The sequence below is a fragment of the Saimiri boliviensis genome, chromosome 20, assembly GCF_048565385.1.
Source record: "Saimiri boliviensis isolate mSaiBol1 chromosome 20, mSaiBol1.pri, whole genome shotgun sequence".
Taxonomy (NCBI): Eukaryota; Metazoa; Chordata; class Mammalia; order Primates; family Cebidae; genus Saimiri; species Saimiri boliviensis.
Genome location: NC_133468.1, coordinates 33,860,112 through 33,877,197, shown reverse-complemented (window position 1 = coordinate 33,877,197; position 17,086 = coordinate 33,860,112). Strand labels below are relative to the sequence as shown.

The window sequence follows — 17,086 nt, the reverse complement described above, 5'->3', positions numbered from 1 at the left end:
GCTCTGTCTCAAAAATAAATAAATAAATAAATAAATAAAAGGCCAGGCGCAGTGGCTCGTGCCTGTAATGATAGCGCTTTGGGAGGCCAAAGTGGGTGGATCATGAGGTCAGGAGTTGGAGACCAGCCTGGGCAACACAGCGAAAGATCGTCTCTACTAAAATACAAAAAATTAGCTGTGCGTGGTGGTGGACGTCTGTAATCCCAACTACTGGGTGACAGAGTGAGACTCCATCTCCAAAAAAAAAGAAGTTTGCATTGAACATTTTCTGTGGCCCCACTGCGTGTTAGGTGCTAGGACTGTGGATACAGACACAGGTATAAATCAGACACGGTTTCTTCCCTTGGTAAGAATTACTCACAATTACTGGCACAAATATGCAATGATAGTATAACATAGGAAGTGTTACAACAGCTAGCATGTCACAGACAGCATGATGGAAACTCAGGGAAGATGGGGAACGGAAGGAAATCTGAAAAGATTCCTGGAGATTTGTTGCCTAGTTGCCTAATTTTAAGTTACTTAACTTCTCTGTGTCTCCATTGCTTCATCTGTAAAATGGGGTAATTACAGAACCAGCCTCATAAACGTTGTGAACATGTAATAAGTATGTAAAAAGCACACAACAGGCCAGGCATGGTGGCTCACATCTCTAATGCCAGCACTTTGGGAGGCCAAGGCAGGCAGATCACGAGGTCAGGAGATCAAGACCATGCTGGCCAACATGGTGAAACCCTGTCTCCTCTGAAAATACAAAAAATTAGCTAGGCATGGTGGCACATGCCTGTAATCCCAGCTACTCAGGAGACTGAGGCAGGAGAATCACTTGAACCCGGGAGGTAGAGGTTACAGTGAGCCAAGATTGCACTACTGCACTCCAGCCTGGCAACAAAGCAAGACTCCATCTCAAAAAAAAAAAAAAAAAAAAAAAAAAAAAAACAGAAGAAAGGAAGAAAGAGGTAGCTAGCTAGGTGTGGTAGCACACACCTGTGGTTCCAATTACTTGGGAGGCTGAGGCAGGAGGATTCCTTGAGCCCAGGAGGTCAAAGCTGCAGTGAGCTATGATTGCGCTATTGAAGCTGGACACACAAGCCCCCAAATTGAGCCTCCTTCCTTCAGAGTCAGCAGGAGCTTCTAATCTGTGGGGTTACACAGATTTTGACTCAGCAGTTACAGCTGAGTCAAACCAAAGCCTACGGCTGTGGGCAAGAAATGGAGCTGATAACACTAGGTGGGTGTATGTGGAAGGAGCCAAACACTTCTACCATATAAGCAGAGGGGGTACTGGGCAGAGTCTAGAGAAAAATTAAATGGTAGTAAGTACCCTTAGAAGGTCCAACCGAGGCTGGGCGAGGTGGCTCATGTCTTTAATCTCAGAACTTTGAGAGACCAAGACGGGCTTATTACCTGAGGTTGGGAGTTCAAGACCACCCTGACCAACATGGTAAATCCCATATCTACTAAAAATACAAAAATTAGCCGGGTGTGGTGATGCATGCCTGTAGTCCCGGCTTCTCGGGAGGCTAAGGCATGAGACTAGCTTGAACCCGGGTGGCAGAGGTTGCAGTGAGCAGAGATGTTGTCACTGCATTCCAGCCTGGGTGACAGAGCAAGACTTTCTCTCAAAAGAAAAAGAAGGTCTAACTGAAAGAAATAAAATGTGTTGCAGAGTTATGGAGAACAAAGAACAGACGTGGGGGGATTCAGGGACTAGCATAAGCGGGAGCCACTAGCACCCCTAGTCTGAAAGAGAAAAGGAGGAAATGATGGTTTCAGAGTTCATGGGCGTTGACGTTGTGGAAGAGGGGCTGGCTGACAGGATCCATTGCTGGAGAGGAAGTCAAACACTGTCTAAACTGCAGGAGGGGTGGATGGGAAGGGTAGGGTCAAGAATAGACCTGTTGCCCTTTGGGAGGCCGAGGAGAGCAGATCACCTGAGGCAGGAGTTCGAGACCAGCCTGGCCAACATGGCGAAACCCGTCTCTACTAAAAATTAAAAAAATAATAATAACCAGGTGTGATGGTGGATGCCTATAATCCCAGTTACTCAGAAGACTGAGGCAAGAGAATCTGGGAGGCAGAGGTTGCAGTGAGCCGAGACTGCGCCATTGCACTCCAGTCTGGGCAACAAGAGCAAAACTCCATCTCAAAAAAGACGTGTCATCCACCACATCAGCACAGAGAGTGAAGCAACCGGTATCTTTTCAGTAGTCTATGTGGCCTCAAGTCAAATTTATATGCAGTTGGTGGGCCACATATTTGAAGAAAAGAGTGACAAGATCAGAAGGCTGGAACCCAGCAACCTTGTATTCAAATCCTAGTTTTACCACTTTCTACTGGTGACCTCAGGCAAGTTACCTCCCCTTTACTAAACCATCTGTAATTGGGGAAGTGATATTCCAGCTGTCCACCTTAAACAGCTATTCTGCAGCAAAAACACTTTTCAAACTGTAAAGTGCTGAAACAGATCTCGATTATGAGTGTTCCACTACATTCCTAACTTTTAAGTCCCTTCCAGAGAATCCTTCCCCCGTTCCCTGCCCCTTTTCTTCAAGCTGCCCCTGGCTGTAGCAGGGGCCAATTCTGGGCCAAAGTTTTTTTGTTTTTTGTTTGTTTGTTTGTTGTTTGAGACGGAGTCTTGCTCTATGGCCAGGCTGGAGTGTAGTGGCACGATCTCAGCTCACTGCAACCTCTGCCTCCCGGGTTCAAGCGATTCTCCTGCCTCAGCCTCCCCAGTAGCTGAGATTACAGGTGCGAGCCCCCACACCCAGCTAATTTCTGTATTTTTAGTAGAGACAGGGTTTCACCATGTTGGCCAGGATGGTATTGATCTCCTGATCTAAGAGCTGAGCTCTAATTCTGTCTTTGCCGTGAAACTGAATTACCCAGGGACCTCCCTAGACCTGTTTTGTCTTTGGTGTAATAGGAATAAACACAAATGGGGGGATCGTAGTATGAAAGGGCTCTGTGAGCCGTAAGGCATAAAAATCATGAGGTAAGGCCGGGTGCAGTGGCTCAAGCCTGTAATCCCAGCACTTTGGGAGGCCGAGGCGGGTGGATCACGAGGTCAAAAGATCGAGACCATCCTGGTCAACATGGTGAAACCCTGTCTCTACTAAAAATACAAAAATTAGCTGGGCATGGTGATGCGTGCCTGTAATCCCAGCTACTCAGGAGGCTGGGGCAGGAGAATTGCCTGAACCCAGGAGGCGGAGGTTGCAGTGAGCCGAGATCGCGCCATTGCACTCCAGCCTGGGTAACAAGAGCGAAAACTCCGTCTCAAAAAAAAAAAAAAAAAAAAAAAAAAAAAAAAAAAAATCATGAGGTATTGTTACAGGACCAACAGGTGCCTAGACCCGCCCTGCAGAGTAACAGACCAGTTACACTGAGGCAGCCAGGTTATCAGCAGAAAAGGGTTTAATGATGGCAGGGTCCCTAGGAAGAGATGCTAGATCATCAAATCCATCTTCCTGGGCTGGGATTTTAAAGGCCATGGTGGAGGACCGGGGTCTGGAAAATTGGGGTCATTGGTCAGGGTAAGGTGGGATGAAAACCTCAGGCAATGGAAACTGCAGTCCCCATTGGAGTCTGGTTCTGTGAGCTCCTTCAGACCAACTGACGTCAGTAATTATGCTGGTATGCGGGACCTGAAAACTTATCTCAACGGGAAAACGTTTCACAATGTTCAAGTTATCTGTGGAGTTAAGGTGACCTAGTGATGCACGATGAGTGTGCTTCAAGCTTAGTTCATTTTTCTTTCTTCCCCTCCTGTCGTCCCAAATTTCATAAAGTTTATGGGAGCAGTTTCAGTACCGGCGCGGGAACAATGGAAGCAAAGACGATGCTGGAACATTCCTGCACGGAAGTGACCCCGACCCTCTTCCCGGCCTCCCTGGCGCGGGGGCGGGCTGATCGGCGCGACCGGATTGGGCAACTCAGTGTGGGGCGGGGCCTCGGGAAGGCGTGGCTTCCGGCCGGCTCCTCCGCCGTTGCCAAGGGAAACAGCCGCGAGGAGGCGGAAGGAACCGAGGACCCGCAGCCGGCCTCGAGGCGGAGCGCGGGAACGACGGCGGGGGCCATGGCGGCCTCGGGGCCCGGGTATCGCAGCTGGTGCTTGTGTCCCGAGGTGCCATCCGCCACCTTCTTCACTGCACTGCTCTCGCTGCTGGTGTCCGGGCCTCGCCTGTTCCTGCTGCAGCCGCCCCTGGCGCCCTCGGGCCTCACGCTGAAGTCCGAGGCCCTGCGCAACTGGCAAGGTGAGCAGGGGCGGGCCGGGATCGCGGGGCGAGCCCTTGTCCTCCGACTTCGCTGGTCCCTGGGCTCCAGCCTCCAGGACTCGCCCCTTCAGGCCTCACCGGCAGCCTCCCCGTGTCTCATCATCTCGCCTGCCATCCGCAGGACCGACCTCCAGCACCGTCTCTTGCCCTCCATGTTCCACACCTTTGTCTGCAGAGCCCATCTTCGTCATCAATTTAATTCCTTCCCTGCCCGAATTTCTTCCCTTCCCTGTTGCCACCACGCTGGTTAAGGCACCAAATCCCTTCGCTAGCAAACCCACGCTTGCTCTCCAAGGATAAAGATTTTTCTTCTCCTGCTGCCATTTCACATACACATTTACGTCTGCTTTAGGCCTAAGCCTCACTGAAAAACATTTTTCTCACCCTCATCACGACCATTGGACTTTATCTGCAAACCCCTGTAAGCCCCCTAAATGTCCTGTTCTCTTGTGGTTTGGAATTTCTTCTGCTTTTTCATTTGTATCTTAATCTTGACTGCCATTCCCAGCTCATGGGGGTGCCAGGGTGTCTTCTGCCTTAGGAGAGAGGTGTTTGTTTTTCTCTAAGGGAGAGAAATTTTGCAGACCAATTAAGTATGAAAATCCATTGCTAAAAGACATTCCTAGTCTCCGTGTCTTCCTCATTTTCTCGAGAGGAACGCAGGAAATTTGTATATCTCCTGCTGTTTTGCAAAGCACACACACTCATGTATTAATCTCATTTAACCCTCTCAAGGAACCCATGACGTAGGACCTATTATTGGCCCGTTATGTAGATGAGATGGAGGCTTCATGCAGAGAATCTCAGAGCTGTTGCGTCATACAATTGAGATAGGAATCTAGATTTTTCTTTTTATTGTGTGATGTTTTGGAACTAGAGCCTTAGGGTAGATAATCTCCAAATCACGCAGAGTTGCTTTTAGAATCTTTTCATGTTTATACTTGAAATTTCAGGTTTGGGCGCTGGGTATGGTGGCTCACGCCGTAATTCCAGCACTTTGGGAGGCCGAGGTGGGCGGATCACCTGAGGTAGGAGTTCAGGACCAGCCTAGCCAACATAGAGAAACTTTGTCTCCACTAAAAATACAAAATTAGTGGGGCGTGGTGGCGCATGCCTGTAATCCCAGCTACTGGGGAGGCTGAGGCAGGAGAATCACTTGAACCCGGGAGGCAGAGGTTGTAGTGAGCCAAGATCGCACCATTGCACTCCAGCCTAGGCAACAAAATCGAAAGTCTGTCTCAAAAGAAAAAAAAAAAAAAAAAAGAAATTTCGGTTTTGGAAATACTTAAATAATGAAGTACTCTTCAGATAATGAAGCCTCTGGAGATGGCCAGGCTGAGGCATATGGCTCCATAGCCTGCTTCCCTACTCAAATCTAAAACAGTTCCTCCACCCTAGGTATGCACAGCACCACCTCACAGACAGAAACAAAGTATCAACCTTAACCTTAACCTTTCACTTTCTTTTTTTCTTTTTTTTTTTTTTTTGAGACGGAGTTTCGCTCTTGTTACCCAGGCTGGAGTGCAATGGCGCGATCTCGGCTCACCGCAACCTCCGCCTCCTGGGTTCAGGCAATTCTCCTGCCTCAGCCTCCTGAGTAGCTGGGATTACAGGCATGCGCCACCATGCCCAGCTAATTTTTTGTATTTTTAGTAGAGACGGGGTTTCACCATGTTGACCAGGATGGTCTCGATCTCTCGACCTCGTGATCCACCCGCCTCGGCCTCCCAAAGTGCTGGGATTACAAGCTTGAGCCACCGCGCCCGGCCCCTTTCACTTTCTTGAGTTCACTTCCCTGGGTGTGGGTTTCATGGACATGTGAGCATTAGAGACGTAAGGGACCTTGGAAGGCCTCAGTCTAACTCTGTTACTTTACAATGAGGAAACCAACACCTGGATGGCCTGTGACATGATTAAACTCAGCCAGCTGGGATCTAATAGAGTGAGATTCCACTCCAGTCTTCAGAGCCCCCAATCCAATATTACCATCAATTCATTGGTCTCCCTCCTTCAGTTTAGTAGTGTTTTGGGCTGTAGGGACATAAAAGTACTTCAGAGGTAACCACTTCTAAAATTTTTTTAGAGATAGGGTCTTTCTCTTTACCCAGGCTAGAGTGCAGAGATGCAATCATAGCTCACTGCAGCTTTCAACTCCTGGACTCAAGCGATCCTCCTTGCCTCTACCTCCCAAGTAGCTGGGACTACAAGTACACATCACTACACCTGGCTAATTTTAAAAAGTTTTTTAAAGATGGGGGTCTCAGCCAGGTGCAGTGGCTCATGCCTGTAATCCCAGCACTTTGGGAGGCCGAGGCTGGAAGATCACGAGATCAGGAGATTGAGACCATCCTGGTTAACACGGTGAAACATGGTCTCTACTGAAAATACAAAAAATTAGCCTGGCATGGTGGCACATGCCTGTAGTCGCAGCTACTTGGGAGGCTGAGGCAGGAGAATCGCTTGAACCAAGGAGGCGGAGGTTGCAGTGAGCCAAGATTGTGCCACTGCACTCCAGCCTGGGAGACAGAGCAAGACTCCATCTCAAAAAGAAAAAGAAAAAAAAAAAAAGATGGGGGTGGGTCTCACTGTGTTACCCAGGCTGGTCTTGAACTCCTGGGTTCAAACGATCCTTCCACCTAGGCCTCCCAAAATGGTGGGATTACAGGTGTGAGCCACTGTGCCTGGCAATAACTGCTTTTAGAAAAATAAAAGTAGGCCAGGAGTGATGGTTCATACCTGTAGTCTCAGCACTTTGGGAAGTTAAGGCAGGAGGATCACTTGAGGCCAGGAGTTAAAGGCCAGCCTGGGCAACATAGCAAGACCTCATCTCTACAAATAAAAAATTTTTTTTAAAAAGGTGGCTAACACCTGTAATCTCAGCACTTTGGAGGCTGAGGCGGGCGGATCAGAAGGTCAGGAGTTGAAACCAGCCTGGCCAGCATGGTGAAATCCCCTCTCTACTAAAAATACAAAAATTAGCCAGGCATGGTGGTGGGCGCCTGTAATCCCAGCTACTCAGGAGGCTGAGGCAGTAGAATTGCTTGAACCTGGGAGGCGGAGGTTGCAGTGAGTTGAGATCGTGCCACTACGCTCCAGCCTGGGCGAGAAGAGCAAGACTGTCTCAAAAAAAAAACAAAACAACTTTTTTTAAAAGGGAAAAAAGTAGGGTTCTTTGCTGTCTTATTACCTATAAAGCGTCACTCTAACGGTAAGATTGGATAAGCACTTTTCAGGAAGACTTCTAATTTCTACATCTTTATTATTAATGATAGTGTTACAATTTTTATTAAAGCTGCAAAATAATTCCTGGTCCCTTTTTTCTTCCTCTGAACAGACACTATGGAAGGAGGGGTCAGGATTACAGCAGACGAGCCTGGCACACAGTGTTAAGTGACACCCACTCAATCCACCCCGAAGCTGTTAAACTTAATTAACCCTCAAACTGCCCAGTGAGGTAGGTCAGTATGAAAACCTAAAAAAGGATTGCAAAACACGTCACAAATTCAGAGACCACCTCCCAGGGAAAAGCATTATTTTTTACTCCTGGAAGTCAGTTACCGCTAAGAGTTGCTCCAGGCCTGGAGGAGAGCAGAGATCAGATATTCATGCCTCTCCGTTGAGCCTCTGGGTCCTTCGTTGCTGAATGCACTGCTTACATTGCCTCCTGCTTCGGTCTCCCTGGCTCTCACTTCCGTCACAGGGGCTTTCTGCCTTTCCTAGGCACCTTCTAACCTGGCTTCCCTCCTTGGAGCAACCCGCCTAACCCAGCTCCCTTTGCAGTTTACAGGCTGGTAACCTACATCTTCGTCTATGAGAATCCCATCTCCCTGCTCTGCGGCGCTATCATCATCTGGCGCTTTGCTGGCAATTTCGAAAGAACCGTGGGCACCGTTCGCCATTGCTTCTTCACCGTGATCTTCGCCATCTTCTCCGCTATCATCTTCCTGTCATTTGAGGCTGTGTCATCACTGTCGAAGCTGGGGGAGGTGGAGGATGCCAGAGGCTTCACCCCAGTGGCCTTTGCCATGCTGGGAGTCACCTCCGTCCGTTCTCGGATGAGGCGGGCCCTGGTGTTTGGCATGGTTGTGCCCTCAGTCCTGGTGCCGTGGCTCCTGCTGGGCGCCTCATGGCTCATTCCCCAGACCTCGTTCCTCAGTAATGTCTGCGGGCTGTGCATCGGGCTGTCCTGTATCCTTCCTAGCAGAGAGCTATAGAAAGATGCATGTCAAAGGGCGAACCAGGCTGGAGGGTCTGGGGTGTCAACTAGATAGAGTCGGGTTGATTTTTTATCTTTTTTGAAATGGTCTGTATCACCCAGGCTGGTGTGCAGTGGCAAGATCTCAACTCACTGCAGCCTCTGCCTCCTGGGCTCAAACAATCATCCTGTCTCGGCCTCCCAAGTACCTGGGACTACAGGCGTGCACCAGCACACCTGGTTAATTTTTGCATTTTCTTTTTAGTAGAGACAGGGTTTCACCATGTTGCCCAGGCTTCTCTTGAACTCTTGGCCTCAGATGATCTACCTGACTTGGCCTCCCAAAGTGCTGAGATTATAGGTGTGAGCCACCATGTCCAACTCATGTCTGATAATTTTTTTTTTACTTTATTTTTTCATGTCTGATAATATTTTATTCACAGACACTGTGAATGCTGTATTAGGGGCTCTAGGTTTTGTTGTTTCATATACAAAATGTTTACTTTTGTTCTATAGGCAGTTAACTACTTGAAGATTAGCTTGAAACTTGAGGTTTGTTTCTAAGCTCTTTTTGGGAGAGTCTGGCATAGGCTTTTTTTGTTTCTTTTTTTTTTTTAAGACAGGGTTTCACCGTGATGGCCAGGCTGGTCCTGAACTCCTTACCTCAGGTGATCCACCCACCTCGGCCTCCCAAAGTGCTAGGATTACAAGCTTGAGCCACTGCACCCGGCCGGCATAGCCTTTATTAACAGGCTGAATCTTTATGGTTGCCTAATCAGTAGTGGGTCAGATGACCAGGATGCCACTAAGTCGCTGGGGATGGTGACAGAGTATAGGGGAAGCACATCCAAAGACGCTCACATGAACCACACATGGTTGCATTGAGGCAGGTGCCTTCAATTTGGGTTAAAAGGACAAGAGGTATCAGTCCCTCAGGAGGACACAGATAGCCTCCCACCTCACCCACTACACCAGCAGAGACCTCACCCGATACGTCAGCAGAGACCTCACCCACTGTACCAGCAGAGACCCCACCCGCTACACCAGAAGAGACCTCACCCGCTACACCAGCAGAGACCCCACCGGCTACACCAGCCAGAAGTGTGTGCTGGCTTCTGGCTGCAGTGGCTAGAAGGGTGAGGTGATGGCACAGGTGGTGTAGGAGGAGGTACAGCATTAACACCCCCTGCTGCTGGGCACAGTAATTCCCGGTGAGGTACAGTGGATAGAAACCTTTGGCTCTGGGTTTCCTCTGAGCTGCAAGCTCCAGCCAGGGTGTGCAGTATGTTAAGCATGAAGGCCTCTGTAGAGTAAATAGGAACCTGTATTCTCCCCAGTGGAGTGTTCGGCCCTCCTTTGTTTGCTGCCTCCAATTTCACTTAACAGGCCAACCTCAGACGGCCTCACCTACTGCTATTCCCTCGACCTCTCAGAGCGAGTCGCGTTGAAGCTGGATCAGACATTCCCCTTCAGCCTGATGAGGAGGATATCCGTGTTCAAGTATGTCTCAGGGTCTTCAGCCGAAAGGAGGGCAGCTCAGAGCCGCAAGTAAGTGACAGAACTCTTAAATGCTGTTAAATCTTACTCTGGTTTTGTTTGTTTTCTTTCTGATGAAGACAGGTCTTGCTTGCCCTGTTGCCCAGTCTGGAGTGCGTTGGTGCAATCCTAGCTCGCTACAGCCTCACACTTGACTCAAGTGACCACCTACCTTACCTCGGCCTCTGAAGTAGCTGAGAGCGCAGGCACACACCAGCACGCCTGGCTTTTAAATTTTTGTAGGGACAGGGTCTCACTATGTTGCCCAGTCTAGCCTCAAACTCCTGTCTCAAGCAGTCCTGCCTTAATATCTCAAAGTACTGGGATTACAGGTGTGAGCCACTAAGCCTGGATGACATTATGAAGGCAACTCCCAGGCACGTAGAGGGTGTGGCTGGTTCATTGCCATCAGTAATAAAGAAGTGTGGTGCGGCAGATGGGAAATCATGGACAGATGTCTTCTGAGCCTTCTGGATTCTGCACAGCCGCTTCTGAAACACCAACTGAGCAGGAAAAGGAGGGCATTTGAGGACACTTAACGTGTGATCCTGAGTGACTTCTAGACAGGCTGGGCAGCAGGGCCCCTATCTAATTGACAGTAGACACATACCTGCTGCAGGTCAGCCTGGGCTGTGACACACAGTAGCCCTGATAAGAAGTGCAGACAGGGCTGGGTGCAGTGGCTCACCTGTAATCCCAACACTTGGGGAAGTCGAGGTGGGCAGATCACCTGAGGTCAGGAACTTGAGATCAGCCTGGCCAACATGGGGAAACCCCTTTTGTACTAAAAATACAAAAATTACGCAGGTGTGGTGGCGCATGCCTGTAATCCCAGCTACTGGGGAGGCTGAGGCAGGAGAATCGCTTGAACCCAGGACGTGGAGGTTACAGTGAGCCAAGATCACGCCACAGCACTTCAGCCTGGGCAACAGAGTGAGACACTGTCTCAAAAAAAAACAAAAGGTGCAGACAGTCCACACGGCCAACTAGGCTGCTTCGGAGGTGGCCTGGCCCATGTTTTCTGGTGAGGTTTACTGTTTTCCAGTTGGCTCACGGACTCTGAGATGGAGAGTGCTGGTAAGCCACCAGAGCCTGTGTGGCCTCACTTCTTCATTTTATAGAGGAGGCCCAGAGAGGACAGGGTCTTTCTCACCCATGTGTTTCCAGGTAGCAGAGTCAGCAGAAGGGCCACCTGGAAGCATATCCCCTGCTTAGGAGGCCCCCTCCCCTCTCCCCTGTTCCCAGTGCCTCCTGCCTCTTGAGTTCTCCACTGGCTTCTGTCCGTGCCGAGACTTCACAGTGTAGTTTTTCTTCAGTGGTCCTCCCCCCCCCCCAAAAAAAAGAGGGAACCCACTAGGAAAGGTGTGTTTGTCCATTTTATATTGCTGCAAAGAAATACCTGAGGCTGAGTCATTGATAAGAAAAGGGGTTTATTTGGCTCACTGTTCTGTAGGCTACACAAGAAGCATGGCGCCTGCATCTGCTTCCGGTGAGGCCTCAGGCAGCTTCCAATCATAGCAGAGGAGGGAGCACTTCAAGTTGAGAGATAGAGGGAGGTGCCAGGCTCTTCAACAGCCAGCAATCACGTAAACTCAGAGGGAGAACACACTCATTCCTGCTGGGTGGAAGCCAGCCTGCTCATGCAAGATCTGCCCCCGTGACCCAGACACCTCCCCCTCAGCCCCACCTCCAACACTGGAACACTGGGGATCACATTTGGGTTTTTTTTTTTAAATGGAGTCTCACTGTGTGGCCCAGGCTGGAGTGCAGTGGCATGATCTCAGCTCACCGCAACCACCGCCTCCTGGGTGCAAGCAGTTCTCCTGCCTCAGCCTCCAGAGTAGCTGGGACTACAGGTGCCTGCCACCACGCCCAGCTAATGTTTTGTATTTTTAGTAGAGACAGGGTTTCACTATGTTGGCCAGGCTGAGCTCGATCTCCTGACCTCGTGATCCACCTGCCTCGGCCTCCCAAAGTGCTGGGATTGCAAGCGTGAGCCACCGCGCCTGGGCCCTCTGACTATTTTTCTAAAAGGCCAGGAGGGCTGCTGGGAAAGCAGAAATGAGGACTCACTGCATTGTTGCTTCAGGCAAGTAACTCCTGGGGTCTCACTGTCAGGGAGACTGTCAATTTAGGACTAGGTGTTTTGTGTTTTTTAATCATTCTCATTGACTCTTGAGAACTGCCTGTCACCAAGGAATCCCCTCTGTCACAGCTGATGGTGGTCAGCAGCTGTACCTCACATACCCCTAGTGACAAGTGCTCACTCTCCAAGACTGCCCCTGATGAGAGAGTTCTTCCCTGTGACAGGCAAATCTGGGGTTTGAGAGGAAGATGGTGTTCCTTCTGTGTTCCCCAAAAGGCATAGAGTCCAATCCCTCAGGTCCGGGCCCTGCTGCTGAGACTCAGAACATTGTGTTTCAGGCAGCCTGACAGTGGCTCTCCAGCCATGTCATCACACACATGTTTATTTTGGCTTCGAGATGGCCATTTGGACAGCTTGTCTCCTCAGAGGCTCTTGTTAATAAAGAAATTCTTTTTTTTTTTTTTTTTTTTTTTTTTTCTGAGACAGGGTCTTGTTCTATTGCCTATGTTGGAGTGCAGTGGCACAATCATAACTCACTGCGGCCTTGAATTTCTAGGCTCAAGCAGTCCTCCTACCCAGCCTGTTAAGTACCTGGGACTAGAGACACATGCCGCTAGGCTTGCCTAATTTTTTTTTTTTTTTAAATTTTTTTTGTTTTGTTTTGAGATGGAGTCTCTCTGTCACCCAGGCTGGAGTGCAGTATGATCTCAGCTCACTGCAACCTCTGCCTCCCGGGTTCAAGCAATTCTGCCTCAGCCTCCTGAATAGCTAGGATTACAGGTGCCCGCCATCATGCCTGGCTAATTTCTTCTTCTTCTTTTTTTTTTTTTTTTTTTTTAATTTTTAGTAGAGACTAGGTTTCACCATGTTGACCAGGCTGGTCTCGAACTCCTGACCTCAGCCTCAGCCTCAGCCTCCCAAAGCGCTGGGATTACAGGTGTAAGCCATCGCGCCTGGTCTGAATCCCTTCTCTTTGGGCGGAATTGCCAAGCCAGCCACACAGGCACTGATGGGTATGACCTGGTCCTGACTCTCCATCTGGTTTGGGAGCTGCCGTGAGCAGGTTATTGGCAGGCTCAGTGTCGTGTGTGTGTGTGTGTGTGTGTGTGTGTGTGTGTGTGTGTGTGTGTTTGTGTGTGTGTGTGTGTGTGTGACATAGTCTCAGTCTGTCACCCAGGCTAGAGTCCAATGGCAAAATCTCAGCTCACTGTAACCTCCACCTCCCGTGTTTGAACAATTCTCTGTTTTAGCCTCCTGAGTAACTGGGATTACAGGTGTCTACCACCATACCCAGCTAATTTTTGTATTTTTTTTTTTTTTGAGGCGGAGTTTTGCTCTTGTTACCCAGGCTGAAGTGCAATGGCGTGATCTCGGCTCACCGCAACCTCCGCCTCCTGGGTTCAGGCAGTTCTCCTGCCTCAGCCTCCTGAGTAGCTGGGATTACAGGCACGCGCCACGATGCACAGCTAATTTTTTGTATTTTTAGTAGAGACGGGGTTTCACCATGTTGACCAGGATGGTCTCAATCTCTTGACCTCATGATCCATCCACCTCGGCCTCCCAAAGTGCTGGGATTACAGGCTTGAGCCACCACACCCGGCCATAATTTTTGTATTTTTAATAGAGACAAGGTTTCACCATCTTGGCTAGGCTGGCCTTGAACACCTGACCTTGTGATTTGTACGGCTGTTGGGCCCCACAGGGTCATGGGGTTTCCCTTACGCTGTGCTGAGGTGCAGGATCCAAGAAGTAAAGAGACAGGACACTGAAGAACTGGTAAAGAGCGTCTGGACTCGGGGGTCCACGCCACCTGTGAGCGGAGATCAGCGAGAGTCCCAAATGCCCAGAAGCATCTGTATTTATTAGGTACAAGCAGGGGGCAGGGTCGTGAGTGAGGCTTAGTAATAGGGCATACATAGTCACGTGAGTCACAAGTGAGGGGGCCACCCCATTATGTCACTTGGGCAGAGAGGTGGGCCCTGTGCAGTAGGGGGCCGTGCCGTGTGCAGTAATAGAGGGTGGTGAACAGAAAAGGGGTCCACCCCCATTAGGTCACCGAGGCAAGGAGGTGGGCTGTGTGCAACAGGTGTCGTGCGAAACACTCCTTATCTGGGGGCCGGAGACTTCAAAGGATTCTTATAGAAAGATGCTATAAACCAGTGCAGTGGAGGCTGACAGACTTGTGCTCTTCTCTAAGATATTTTATGGGAGGAGGATTTGAGCTAGCACAGAAGCGAGAAAAGGCTGACAGGGTGTACAGCCGCCGTGACTGGTCACAGCAGAGGGGTTCTTCTCTCTCGGTTATTTCCAGGATCTCAGGCCTGAGGCCGACTTTCCCCAGGAACTGGATGCGAGGTGCTACAACTCCTGTATCAGGAGGAGAGGCTCCTGCCCCAAGCCTGCCACGCAGCGTTTGTCCTTTCAGGCGGGGACGCTGCTGCCTGGGTCTTTGGTTCTTGTCCTGGTCTGGCTGTTTGCCCATGTACTGCTGCTGTTCTGTGACCGCTCTAGGCATTCCGCCTCCTACTACAGACTACTATATGGTTATGTAGAAGGATTCTATAAATCAGCACTAAATGTGTCGGTACAGCTCCGACTACAATACCTATATGATTATATAGAAAGATTATATAGAACTAAGTATGCTAGATATAAGTACTAAGTATGATTATATAAGCTAGATATATGTAAGCAGTAAGTTATACTTCAGGCAGGAATTCTATAAACTAATATGTGATTATATATAAAGGATTATATCAAGGAAATAGCTGAGTAATAATACTATAAACTAAGGTATTCTTCGGGCACTAATTGTGCCTGGGGTCTGGACAGTTCTCCTTCCTCAGTGCCCACGGGGTGTGTTACCCAAAGTGATTCACCCGCCTTGGCGTCCCAAAGTGCTAGGATTACAGGCATGAGCCACCGCACCCGGCCTTTATTGTGCCCTTTCTTATTATTACATTGTTAATATATAATGAAATAATTCTACAACTCACCATAATGCAGAATCAGTGGGAACTCAGCTTGTTTTCCTGCAACCAGACGGTCCTATCTGGGACCAGTGTCCTTTCATCTAATTCCCTTGCTGTAGGACTTTGACGGGCCCCACCCTCTCTGGACATCTCTGTTTTCTGATTGGTTGAGGTTAACCTTTCTCCCACTTGGTACTTAGAGCAAGTCACAGAAAACATCCAAGGTAGGTTGTACTAGGCAGCAGGGGGCAACCTCAAGCACAGCCAGATGCCGTGACCTCGGCATGACTCCCTGAATGACCATTTTCTCTCTTGTTCCATTCCAGGCTGAACCCAGTGCCCGGCTCCTACCCCACACAGAGCTGCCACCCTCACCTGTCCCCGAGCCACCCCGTGTCCCAGACGCAGCACTCCAGTGGTCAGAAGCTGGCCTCCTGGCCCTCCTGCACCCCCGGGCACATGCCCACCCTGCCTCCGTACCAGCCTGCCTCCGGCCTGTGCTATGTGCAGAATCACTTTGGCCCGAACCCCAACTCCTCCAGTGTCTACCCAGCTTCTGTGGGTACCTCCCTGGGCATCCAGCCCCCCACCCCTGTTAACTGCCCTGGCACGGTATATTCTGGGGCATTGGGCACTCCGGGGGCTGCAGGCTCCAAGGAGTCCTCCCGGGTCCCCATGCCCTGAGAGAATTTCCTTCTGAAGGAGGTCCTCCCTAAGATTGTCCTGACGCAAATTATTTATTGAACACCTCTGTGTGCCAGGCTGTGTTGGGTACTGTGATAAATGTCCCTGTTTCCATCTCATCTGTGCTCATGGCAGCCCTGTGGAGTACAGTGTACTGGCCCGGCTTACAGATGCAGACAGGGAGACGTTCTGCCGTGACATGAAGTCACGTGGCTCGCTACTGACACAGACAAGGCTCTTTGCCAAGGAACTCATGGCAGAAGAGGGCAGCAGTTGGCAGTGGCTGCCGCTGGCCGTCCCCAGCCCCAGCGTTCCTCCCCGTGGTTGTGTCGTGTTCGTGATTACAGTGTCCGTGTGTCGTGTGTTTGTCCTTCAGGAGCTCAGAGCTGGTGTACTTGGCAGTCCCAGGCCTGTGCAGCGTCTCCCCTGCAGCAGTGTGCCGAGGGGTCCGTGTTACCTGCCTTTGTATAAAGAAACAGCCTCTGACCTGCCGTGCTGGCGTGTGCTGCTTTTGTGGTCTGGCTGGGGAATTGGGAGCACAGTGAGATCTGGGCAGTGGCAGTGTGTGGTGTGGCAGCAGAGAGGAGGATGCGCCAGCGTCAGATCAGGCAGATGACCCGGCCTGGTGGGTCGGGAGTGCGGGGTCTCATGAGATGGGTACCAGCAGGAGCCACTACTGCCCCGAAGGAGAAGGGGTGTTGCCAGAGCTTGGAAGCTGGGGCTGCTGGCAGGGCTGTGCCAAGAAGGACCTGGGCACTCCTGGCGATGTCCCCTGAGGCAAGAGGGAGGGGAGCAAACCCTGGTTTCTACTGCCAGTGTTGGCCAGGTTAGCCAGGAGCCAGGGTTGAGGGGGGCCCCTCTGTGAGACAGGGTAGGGCACTGATGAGTGTGGCTGAGCTGTCAACCTGGCCAGCCCCTAAGGACAGGTGGGGCTCCTCGCCATGCCAGCTGTCCTGTGTTTCATGGACCTAATAACACGTGGCCTTCATTTATCCCGGGAGCTGGATGGCCCGTTCTAGACTGGCTTTCTGGTAGTTTTAGGTCTTTAGATGTGGAAAAGACAGAAGCCCCAAGCCCACTCAGCCTGGTGAGGGTGGGGCTGTGGCAGGCCCACCCCTGGGGCACCTCAGCCATGAGCAAGAAGGGGGCCTGTGCTGGCGTGAGGGAGTAGGCCACCGTGCCAGGCCTTGGTTTTTACATCTCTGTTCCCCTGGAACTTTTCCTTGGTCTGCCTGGAATGTACAGCGCAGCCTGCAGCTGGGTCACAGGAGAGCCCTTTCCCACCCTCACGAGCAGTTTGGAAGCACTGGAGACCGCCCTAACCCCTTCCCCCATT

At 50.5% G+C, this 17,086-nt stretch overlaps 1 protein-coding gene across 1 annotated transcript; it reads left to right on the top strand.

Annotated features, from left to right (window-relative positions):
- The first annotated feature begins 3,976 nt into the window (after positions 1–3,976).
- On the top strand, positions 3,977–16,241 carry RHBDD2 (rhomboid domain containing 2). The gene is made up of 4 exons (XM_003934124.4): positions 3,977–4,256; positions 8,058–8,465; positions 9,870–10,020; positions 15,393–16,241. Exons 1-4 carry the CDS (start codon positions 4,079–4,081, stop codon positions 15,748–15,750), a joined length of 1,095 nt encoding a protein of 364 aa, XP_003934173.3. The 5' UTR covers positions 3,977–4,078; the 3' UTR covers positions 15,751–16,241.
- The last annotated feature ends 845 nt before the right edge of the window (positions 16,242–17,086 follow it).

Coding starts and splice junctions, on each gene's coding strand:
- RHBDD2 (XM_003934124.4), top strand. CDS start 4,079: ATGGCGGCCTCGGGGCCCGGGTATCGCAGCTGGTGCTTGTGTCCCGAG. Junction 4,257..8,057: donor GGCCCTGCGCAACTGGCAAG/GTGAGCAGGGGC, acceptor CTCCCTTTGCAG/TTTACAGGCTGGTAACCTAC. Junction 10,021..15,392: donor AGGGCAGCTCAGAGCCGCAA/GTAAGTGACAGA, acceptor GTTCCATTCCAG/GCTGAACCCAGTGCCCGGCT.